General features: G+C 43.4%; 1 protein-coding gene across 2 annotated transcripts in view; it reads left to right on the top strand.

Annotated features, from left to right (window-relative positions):
* Positions 1 to 216: 216 nt before the first annotated feature.
* Positions 217 to 11873, top strand: part of LOC131685347 (SET and MYND domain-containing protein 4) — a 22965-nt gene continuing 11308 nt past the window's right edge. For both annotated transcript variants that reach the window (XM_058969009.1, XM_058969008.1), the window contains exons 1-3: positions 217 to 980; positions 1037 to 1409; positions 1461 to 2379. In XM_058969009.1, coding sequence (XP_058824992.1) covers positions 416 to 980; positions 1037 to 1409; positions 1461 to 2379 — 1857 coding nt within the window. In that variant the 5' untranslated portion in view covers positions 217 to 415. The remainder of the gene's footprint in view (positions 981 to 1036; positions 1410 to 1460; positions 2380 to 11873) is intronic.

Raw genomic sequence — 11873 nt, 5'->3', positions numbered from 1 at the left:
AATTCTATACATTTCTTTTATAAGAAATGTAAAAATATATTGATGAAATTCATGAACATTTCTGTTCATTTTTGGAAAAAACAATCTCAAAGATCAAGTTAAAAATCGCCATGAATATTATTTTGAATGATTTCCAATACTATGCAACAACGTCGGCGCTGACAAAATGCGCAGATCAGTATCAATCCAGAAAACTGCGCATGCCCGGCACAGTATCGTGTCTCGTACGCAGTAGTAAGCAAAACTAATGTCAGCGTGCTTACTACTTACGCTACGCACGATACTGACCGAAAACACACCGTCTGTACTACCGTTCTAATCTAATAATAGCCCTGCACCAGATCGGTTGAAGTTACGCGTTTCCGTGATCATCCTATTTTGCAGTACCCCATCAGTATCCAGAACAAAAACAACAATGGCCACAATCGATAACGATCCACTGTTCACATCGCTGTGCAGCACGAAAACCCTTCAATCCCAGCAGGAAGGCTTCTTCAATACCTTCTACCAAACGGTAGCGGAAAATTTCACCGGCAAAAACGAACACTGGCTGCGGGACGTGTTCGGTAAGGTCCGATCCGGTGATGATTGTGCAAAGTTGCAGCTACTGTTCGACGATCCGGTGGTTTGCTTCGAGGTTCTCGGAACGTTGGAACACGTCAAGCCGGTATTCCGCGGTAAGGATGCAAAGTTTAGCTGGCAGCGACGGGAACAGGCTCGGAAGCTGCTGAACGAAGGCAAAACACAGCAAGCTTTGCTGATGGCCAGTCAAGCTGTCATGAAAGCCCCTCCACAGGGTGTGGATCAACAGATCGATCAGGGAATGACTTTGGCTTGTGCGCTGTGGACCAGGGCCGAGGTACTTATTCAAGCGTTGGACGGAAAGCGAGCGTTGGTGGATCTGCAGATGGCTGTCAAGGCTGGTTTTCCGGTGAAGGAGAATGGGGAGTATTACGGAAGGATGGCAAAATGTTATGCTCGTAAGTATGTGATGGTTGGGGTTAAAATGTGATACCTACCAATTAAATATTTCCAGTGATTAACGAATTAAAACGGGCGGAAATATCGGCAAAATTGTTTCATCAACTGTCCGGCTTCAACGATTACGCTTTGGGACGACTTCAAGAGGATATTGAAGATTTGAAAATTCTGAAGTCGGAAGAAGTTTCCGCAAAATCTCGAGAAACGGAAGGAAAGCTACCCGAACTGGCCGGTGGTGAAAACGCCTCTTTGAGCGGTGCTTCAGCAAAAATCGCTCTCCGTGGGAGCCGTGAAAATGCCGGAAAAGGTCAATATATCGTGGCATCTGAAGATCTTAAGCCTGGTGAAACGATTCTCGTCGAGGCGGCGTACGGTGCTTGTCTTTATCACAAGTTTTTCGGAACTCACTGCAATCAGTGCTTTGCTAGGTAATCCAACTCTGATTTGTTAACGAAAATCTTAAAAAGTATTTCCTTCAGACTAGTCGCACCGATGGCCTGTCCGGAATGCTGCGGAGTTGCATTCTGCTCACCGGAGTGTCGCGATCGAGCTTGCTCCGGTTATCACCGTTTCGAGTGCCAATATCTGGATTTGATGATCGGTTCCGGAATGTCAATCCTATGCCACATGGCACTGCGTCTCGTTGCTCAAGCAGGAACACCTGAGAAGGCCATTGAGGTCGGACAGGAAATGCGTCAGGCTTTGTGTGCTCACTGTGAGTTTCGTGATCAGGAAGACTACTTTCAACGAGCGTTAATGGCCGCTTTCTTGCTACGTTGTCTTCAGAAGGCCGAATTCTTTGGTCGTCGCAAAACGGAAGCAGCCGAGCCAACGCCAATCGAAGCCCAGGTCGGAGGAGTCTTGCTGTTTCTACTGCAATCGCTGCAGTTCAATGCTCACGAAGTGTACGAAACAAAGATCGCCGGAGATCACCGCATCGATACGGCTAAGGTGCAGTACATAGGCGTAGCCTTGTATAAAACTGGCGCTTTGTTGAACCATGACTGTTACCCCGGAGTGTCACGAACATTCCTCGGAACGACAATGGTACTGCATACAAGCCGATCGATTGCCAAGGGGTCGGATGTTCCGGAAAACTATGGAATGCACTTTTTACGGCAACCGATGGCTTTGCGGCAGCGGAATCTTCGTTCACGCTACTGGTTCAAGTGCGACTGCAAGGCGTGCTCGGAGGATTGGCCCCTGATGGAGAAACTGTCGGATAAACCGAGACTTCGCTGTCCTCAACCGGGCTGCAGTAATGTGATCGATTATCCGCCAAAAAAGACCAAGGAGGCTAAATGTTGGAAGTGCCGAAAGAATGTTGATCTTGAGGCGTCTATCAAAATACTTCAGCAGTGCGAGGATATTTACGCCGAGGGGGCGAAGTTGATGGAGGTAAGTTGGAACTATACGGTGGTTTACGATCTGTTCATCGACAAGTCCCTTGATTTGATCAATTTACTATAAAAGAGCGCATTGCATTACTTCAATTGCGTTCCTTATTGATTTATTCATTTAGCTAGTGGACATTACGAGGAGGTATGCAAAACGCATCACTACTGAGACAAAATGGTGCACAACGAAAAGTTGTATATATGTAATATTTTTTCCTTGATTTGCTGTGATCCGTGACAGGCAGCTATAATGACTGGGTTGCTGATCAGATTTCCTCCCGCGTGTGCCCTGCTGTAATTATGCTTGAAACGACTAACTTAATGCTATGTTTACGTTATCGCTGATGTCATGCAATATGAGTATTATTTTTTTGATCAGTTCGTTTATTTGATGGGCACAAATGCGTTAGCTTCTCGGTGCCAAATTCTTTTGTTTTTACACGTTAAATAACTTAAAACAAGGAGGTTACAATGTTGAGATATTTTTTTTATATTGAGAGGAAGAATTTTTCATTTATCTTAAGACTAGAAATATAATTCGATGTACAAGAGGGGGAGCAATAGTTTTTTTTTTTAGAAAATATTTTACAGCTGCCTTAAATCCAAAAATGCAGTTTTATATGCAAAAGTAGGAACAAGTTTTTATGAGAAATATCACAGCTATCTTAAAATTACAATTACAGGAATACATAACACAAAATTTGATTTTTTATCTGAGGTATATGATATTAGGGTGACCATACGTTCTGGTTTCCCAGGACATGTCCTAGTTTTTCACTTACTGTCCTGGTGTCTTGGAAAGTCGAGGCAAAAGCTTGATTTGTCCTGGTTTTTCTCCTGTAAGCCTAATAACAGGTGCTCAATATAAATGAGTTTTTTCAGTCATGTAGTTGAAAAACAAAAAAAAATTCTTCAACGAATTCAGAATTTTCATTAAAAACAATTAGTTTATTCTTCAAAATAACGTCAATGAATATTGGGGAAGGGACCCTGGTCAGCCGTACGACGCAACTTAGTCGCGATGCTCTCACAAGAGCACTGGTCGGCACTGACGTCTTTCTTCCGGATCCTGGTGGTAAATTGCTTCGTATCCTTGACTCGCGAATTATTTTCATACATTAAAGCACTGAGGGAGCCGAAAAAAACCCCAATGGGACGGCACTGGGGCAAGTTGGTCGGGTTTCTTTCTTTCGGCACGTACGGTATCTTTTGCTGCTCAGCGTCTTCTTGGCGTAATGGGAAGACGTCTTGTCCGGCCAGAAGACGTACTTCCCAACCGTATGATGCTCTTTTAAGAACGGCCGAAGAATTTTCTCAAGACACTCCTCCTGATACACTTGTTGATTGATGGCCAGACCGCTCGGCTTGAACCACTGTTTTGAAATCCCTCTGTCCGATATGGCGATGTACAGCATAACATTACTTTTAAATTTATGCTTAAACTTATATTTTACTAAGGGGTGTGTGGCCCACTTGTCGCTGGAATAGTAGCTGTCATTTCCTGGAATGTGGGTGTTCGAGAGCAGCACGAACGACGTCTCGCGGTAGTTGTTCGTCATCCACCGGCACTGCGATTTTACGATCGCTATCTGCTCGTCCGTGTCATCGGGGGACCGAGTCTTCTTCCGACAGATGATGTCCTTCATCCTGAGGGCTCGGTGAATCAACGCCGGCATCACGCAAACTCGTTTCGTCCTTGTTGTCGAACAGCTTTTTCAACGCTACCTTCTTCTTCTTCGTCATTATCTTCGCCGGCGGCCGCTACCGACCTTCCGCTCCACGCTCAGGATGCCAGGATCTGGTAAACTGTACTCACGGGCACGTTTTCGTTTCGAAAGTGGTCTACCGTAAACTTTTTTCCACGATGGCCAAGTGTTTCGTAAAACCGCACAACGCACTCGCAGTACTTGCTGTTTCGACGCCATCTTCGATTGAACTGACAGCACCCGAGCGAAAAGAAACATGTCTCCCATTTATAGGGAGTCCAGAGAGCAATTCTCTTGGAGAGAAAAGAATTTACACTCTTTTCTTTAATTACAGAAAGGTATTGAAATCATTCTCATTTTTTATTGAACACCCGTTATATTTCTAATTATTGAATTTTCGCTTTATTCACTCTGCTCCAGAGTACGACAAACATCACTTAATACACTCGAATCTCTCAATTGTACCATCCGATGCCTTTTTATCTCTCGTTATTTCTTTATCCAACTTACTTTTTTTACATGTAAATTGAAAACAGAAAGAGGCTTTCGTATGTACGTACCATATGAATGAGCTGTAGTCTGTTTGCAACAACATTTGGCAATCGAACAAATCGACCCGATTCTAGTTGTGGACCAAACTCTGGCCGCTATCAACTTATAAAGGCGCATACTCGTAATGCGATAGCATAAAAACTAGCATTTAAAACTTTGGCCATGGCGAAAAGTTTGGCTATGGTAAACAACATGCAGCACGTCGTTGCACATGAAAATGTTAGAATCAAGATACCCATTTTGATTGACGATGATAAGACTGGTGTGCGTCTGCACGATCTATCCCCGCGTACAACAAAAAAAATCACTATTGATGTCGAAGTACGTAACGGTGAAAGTTTGAAACCTGGAGAAACTTTTTTCCAGGTATATCCAACGGTGTTCATATCGTGAAAATGCGAGTTACGTTACCAATTCCTTCATACCTGAACATTCAATACGAAATAGAAGGTATAAGAAAATCTCAAATCACGCTGTGCACATATGAAGGACAGATCCCTACGTGACAAGCCATGTGCGAAAGCTTCTAATGAAACAACATCAACTGCGAGCAATCCCAACAACATTAACAGAATCACCAACAACCGGAGTTGCAACTCAGCCACCAACGAATGCTGGAACAACAGAATCTACACACAGCGTGTCCAATCATTGTGATGCTACTTATCAATCAACTGCCAGCACCCCCGACAATAAAGTAAATGACAAAAAATACGGATACACGATCGGGACCCGTTGGTCCCACAAACCATTCAAACCAGGTAATCGTGAAAACCCATACAACATGAAGAGGACAGCATGGACGATAAACCGAGTGAAAGCGGACTAAGTGGTTTACATGGCTTCGCGCATGGGCATTAGGGTGGCACAAATTTTAGAATTCAGTAGAACCTATTTAAAACTACTCGCTATACGACCTCATTCAACCGTGCAAAATGTTGATTTGATATGTTGCACTATATTTTAGCACAAGTGGTTTAAAGTTTGTATGTGATTTAACATTGATAAACGATCCACATCATTTAATATTTCGTAGACACGTTTCTATGTATTCTAAAAATATATGCTATGCTAATTTCGGTAGATACGAGTACCGTGTACAACTTCCCCGAAGAAAGTAATAGGCTGTGACTTCTGGTTCAAAAGTTATTCTTTATACTGTGCTTAATTGTCTACATCGTTGGTGAAAATTGAATTTATCTGGATACTCTGGCTGATACTTCAATCAAGTTAACCGTAATATGCTAGTCATAAACCGAATTAGGCAGCTATCAACATAGGCGGTTTTATAGTTCAGATGCGAGCGTCATAAATAGACAGTCTGAAGGACATGAGTTCGGTTCTTAATTTTAATATTTATTTTTTTTGCTGCCTGTAAAGCGGGAACGTTATTATGTAGAATTGTTAGTTTCAAATGAAGTAATAAGGGAGATCGTAACCATTATTTCTGAGTGTTGTTTTATTTTAGTAAATTTATGTTCTAACGTTATATTCACGAAGCTACTCCAATCTTAATCCCTGGATGATTCGTTAAGTTTTGGTTGAATTCAAATCGTGCTTCATGGCCGGAGACACTCTTGCTGGCGTAGGGGAGACTGAGGAGACTTGATCCCCTTTTTTATTTTTCAATCCTACTCCGTGGAATGACAAAAAAAAACTATGTACTTTTTGTAGTTTTATATTGTTTCTAGGGTTGACTGATAATCATAAAAAAATTACATGGAAATATTATACTGGACATTAGATATGAGTATTTTTGGAAAACAACAAAAAAATGGAAAATTCTTTGATTAGTGGAGACTCGATCCCTAATTTGGGGAGACTTGATTATTTTTTGAAAACGTGTTTAAAAGAGCATGTATGGTAATAAGCCTATTTTTACCCTGTTTCTATTATCATCCTATCCATCTGAAGCCTTTGGTTAGAACAGCGTCTGCCATCTTTGCTCAACGCATTGGCTCAAATGGTGTTGCGATAATTGGGGTACTCGATTAGAGTTTTTGCTGCGCTCAAACAGAAGATTTTCACCATTCTCAAGACAATTTTGTCATTATATTGGCTCTTAATAAGAGGCGAATGACCTTAAGGCTAAAACCTCCATAATCGAAATAAAAAATGGCTCCTAATAACAAAGCAAAGAAGCTGAAATAATAAAATTAATAATGAAATTATGTGGTACCCTTCCTAATAGGGCAAAAGTAGGTACCTAACTCCATTCAATGTTATAAATGTATTGTGGTATTGATTAAATTGTTGTGATTAGATATTACTATTTTTGTTACTACATATTACCCATCTCTCACCTAATTTTTATTACGAATTCCCCAAATCTCTGTGCAATTATTTGAAAGCTGTCGTTATTATGGTTGAGGAACGTCAAATGTGGGATGCATGGTTGCTATGTATGCTGTAGTGAACATTTACAGTTAAGTTTTTGTATGATGAAACGTTCATTTTTGACGGTTTTTTTTGTTATTTTATGGCAACAATGACTTCAATTGTTCTGGTTCGAATTTGGTTATTTTCAGTACTGTGTATGAAGCATGGCGAAGGGGATCAAATCTCCACGAGTTTGAAGGGATCAAGTGAACCCATAGCATCTATTTCAGCAAACTTCAGTACAAATATAGTTGAACAAAAAAATCAGCTCAATCATAGCGTATTCATATAATTGACATTCTCCTGTATTTCTGTATGCAAAACTATAGTATGCAGTGGGTGACTTTATCAATTGTATGAAAGTTTGAAAATTTGGAAAATAAATCTTCTTCAGTTCTTCTGAGATTTTTTTCTTTAAATCGGTAAAAATTCGGAAACACATGTCCAACTTATTTTTCAGTGTTAAAGAAACTTATGTTTAGATAAAACTACGCAACTTTCTAGTATATTCGATTAATGTATTCTGATCCGCCTTTGAGTTTCAATGATGGGATCAAGTCTCCCCGGGGATCAAGTCTCCTCAGTCTCCCCTATAGTGGCAGATATTGCCCGGCTTACTCAATTAACCTTAAGTTTACGGGGCACTCTATAGCAGTTCCAGTTGCAGCTCCACAGGGATGTGGTGAACATCGGTTGAGCTTCAAAATAACGGGAATCTTGCCCGCTTCTGGCTCGTTTCAATTTTAATTTGCTCAATGTATATTATTGTACAAAAAAAATACATAAAAATAATTCTTATTACACAATTCGATCCCAAGTCCTTTAGATAACATGTTTCGGACGATACCATCTGGACTATATTTCCGCTTTGCACCAACGGTAAAACTGGTGATCACAACAAATACGTCAAGGTTCACTTGATTGAAGGTTCAGATCGCCGGGTAGCCATAGACAGTACAATTTTCATAACCTTCAGGACAACGAAAGTTTAATTTTGCAATAACTTATGAACCAGTTGTCATAGCTATGAACTGTCTTTAGAAGAAGTTGTTCTACTTGACTGAATCTATAGAATGTAGCATACAATATATTTTTCAGGTGCACCTGGCGGCATATTTATGAATTTAATGAAAATGTATTATTTTCTCATAGTAAACTCCATACAAACTTAGAATCATTTGTGCTAAAACATGCTCTAACAGATTTGATTCAGATTTGGCGTAGGAGTTCGTTGAAGAATTACGAATTTTTCTAACTTGGTTCTGCGATATTCAATTTTTTTCATACATCCTCGTGTCACCCTAATGGGCATGGCTACTTGGGACCGTTGATGTTTCTGCTTTGCTTCAATGACGTGTATGTAATGCTGAAAACTCTTCGCCTGTTCTTGCACAGACGATCTCATAATAATTCGTCTCAGTTGCTCAATTCAGGATTTCTGATTTCTCCAACAACATCATGAAACTTTCGCTGGTGGTGGTGTAGCGAGAACTTCGCGTGTGTGTGTAAATCCTAAAAAATACGGTGATCGAATTCCCACGAAAACATTTCTGGTAGAGCTCTTCCTCCAAGACCCACAGAACTTTTTTTTACTGCCGAAGTTTTGCCTGCCCGACCCAAGATCTTTGTAACTGCCGAAAACCTGTGGAGAAGGCACAGTCGATTGATAGGTAACGAGGGGAGGCAGTCTTTCGTCTGTCCTGGTTTTTTACTCGCCTCATATGGTCACCCTAGGTATATGCTTGATCAAGATATTGCGAAGGGGGCTTATTTTCAACATCGGTGTAGCAGCAGTTTTATCAGGGACAGGGGAGAGAGGGCGTAGGGTAAAGTGCCTATTTTTACCATACTAAGCAGGGTGCCTCACTAATTCAAAAATTTCTCGGCCTACAATCAAAGGAATGCCTAAAAATTGACATCAACAGCTTTGCTTTGTTGTTAAGAACCAATACAATAACACAAATGCGCTGAAAACAGTGAAATTCTCGTATTTGAGCGCAACAAAAACTCGAATCGAGTACCCCTATTGTTGCGCTACCATTTGACTCAACGCGTTGAACAAAGATGGCAGACACTGCTCTAACCAACGGCTTCAAATGGGTGGGGTGACCACAGAAACATGGCGAAAATGGGCGCATCACCCTATATAATGGTAGGGAAAGAAGAGCAAAACTTGTAAATTTCGGGTAAACGGGAGATCAGCTACACGAATTAGCGCCTCTCTCTAGTAGGTCGTGGAGTACCGGGTTGAAGGATGATATTCTGCGAACCCGCGTCATCAGACCATCGGATCGCTCTCGCTGCAATTTCCTTCTACGTAGGCGTATTGGTAAGGGCGATGGCGCGGTCTGATCGGCTCTACAAGGCAGGACAGCCTAATACGCCGCAAATGCGCATCAAACGTTTCGTGGTTAGACATAAGCCGGGACATTACACGAATGAAATCCCAACCCACATCCATCCCCGTGCACCAATGATTCGTTGATACCTTCGGGATAATGGAATGTAGCCATCGACCAAGTTTCCCATTGCTCCAGGAAGTTTGCCAACTGTTGAGTGTTTTCTGAAAACAGATAGTGGCTTGCTTGGGGTTCTCCTTGTATAGCCGTCTTTTTCCGATGCTGTAGCGTGTAAAGGTAATCTCGGCTCCAGGCACGCCAAAAGTGCTCACGCATCCTCGAACATCTGCCTTTTGGGCCCGCCTGGTCTTCCGCCTCCTGGCGAGGATCTTTTCCTCTTTGTAGTCACGGAAACTATAGTGTTCTCCACTCCAATCTGCTTCTCTTTACCCTGCTTCGAAGGAAGATCCGCGTTGCCGTGTCATACTCATTCACGGCAGACAATAGCGCCATTCGGATTCTGATGACCATCTGCTTAAAGTCCACAAACCTGTGGAGTTCCTCCACCAAGTGCTTCGCTGTCACTACTTTTGGCGTCTGTGGAGTGTAACTCAATCCTTGCTCTGGCTGTTGTTGTTGTTGCTGCTGCTTCTCCTCCTGATGCTCTTACTGAATAAGTCCAGCTGTTGCTGATGGTGGTGACCTCACCAACCCACCTCTGGTGAACGGATTCGCCGTGCCAGCTCCGTATGCGTGGGATTCATTTTTCTCCATTTTGTTGGGTCCCAACTCCAGGCCGCCATTTCCACTCGTCGTACGTCGTCGCCTCTTGTGATTCCATGATTATCAATGCTACTAAAATCTTAGCAGCAGGGAGGTCATGCTAGGGTTGACACTAGTCTTCATGGGGAGTAGTGTTCAGAGCCGGATCGGCGTAATATCGGGGAGGCTCCAACCGAATATAATACCACCAACTAAATTGTGACGAGTTTTTAACGTAGCCGGAGACCTGCCAGGGTTTTCTTGGTGACGGAGGCAGCCGTGCTGTTAATCCACTTGCCATTTCAACTCGGTGTCATCCTTCCTTACTCAGTGAATAGCCCAAATTCGCTAGTCCACGACGGAAGCTACCTCGACGGAAAGTTCCCTGACGAAAGAATGTCTCCCGCAACCGTTGACGGATGCGTGTTTCTTTCTTCGATGCAGTCCGGCAGAATGCCGAGGTCAGTCCAGCAATTCCGGGTGGAAGATTGCGTCCGCCTCACTGGTTCCCCGATGATTCAAGCAGGCGATTCGCTACGGACTACTCGGAATAGTCCCCGACGTTGGATCTTTCCTACTCCGACGAAGGGTTCCCCGGCAGTGGAAGATTTTCCGGAACCAATGCTACCCGGCCAGATGTCGAGGTCGGTCCTGCGATTCTGGGTGGAGGGTGACTTCCAGTTCACCGGCTACCCGACGAGCTTTTACCGGTACTTCTTCCTGATTTACTCGAACTAGGTACCGAGGCCAATTCTGCGATTCCGGAAGGAGGATGACTTCCGGTTCTCAGGTGCCCTGATGACCTACCATCGACGAAGTGCATGGTCTAGTCCCCGTGCCACTTGATTAAAGAGATTAAGCCTCGTTTATGGACGCCTCTCGTGCCTCGATCCCTATAACACACGCTATCTTCTTCGAGTATAAGGGTTATGGGAATCGTTCCAGCTATCACGTAGCCTGCCTCTGACGAGATAGTTCGATACGCGCTAGACACCCGCATGGCCATCAGCCTGAACGTGCTGTTCAGCCGAGATGTGTTCCTCTTCGTCTGCAGTGCCGTCACCCAAATAGGTCGTGCGTATCGGATCACCGATGTAGTGACACTCTCCAGTAGTCGCTTTTTGCTGCTGCTAATCGCCGAAATGTTGGGCATGATTCGAGATAGTGCAGCGATCACATTTACGGCTTCCCGCGTGCGTGGTCGATGTGGCTATTGAAGCTTACCCGGTCGTCTATCATCACTCCCAGTTGTCTAACTTCCCGCCTTGAGTTGATGATACACTCTCCGACCGAAATTCTTGCCTGCTGCACTGCCTTTCGGTTGCTTATCAAAATCATCGGTTTTGTGGTGAGCTAGCGTCCGCTTCTTATCGCGCATCCAGTCATCCACAACATCTATCGCCTCCGTTGCGAGTACTTCTACTTCCTCTAGTGATTCGCCGATCACTAGGAGCACCACGTCGTCCGCAAAACCAATAATCTTCATGCCCCTGGAGAGCCTCAGCTTCAGTACTCCGTCGCACATAGCATTCCAAAGAGTTGGGCCGGGTATGGAAACCTGTGGAACGCCAGCTGTTACTGTTACATCTCTTTTTCTGGCGTCAGTTTCGTAGAAGTAGCTCCTCAGAATCCTACAGAGGTACTCGGGAGCTCTCAGTCTGTACAACGAATCGGCGATTGCGGCCGAACTAGTGTTGTTGAAGACGTTTTTTACGTCCAGTGTAACCACTCCGCAGTAGCGGTTTCCTCTTCTCTTT

This window comes from Topomyia yanbarensis, chromosome 2 (genome assembly GCF_030247195.1).
Source record: "Topomyia yanbarensis strain Yona2022 chromosome 2, ASM3024719v1, whole genome shotgun sequence".
In the NCBI taxonomy this organism is placed as follows: domain Eukaryota; kingdom Metazoa; phylum Arthropoda; class Insecta; order Diptera; family Culicidae; genus Topomyia; species Topomyia yanbarensis.
The sequence above is the reverse complement of the archived record's forward strand: the minus strand, read 5'-3'. Positions and strand labels throughout refer to the sequence as shown.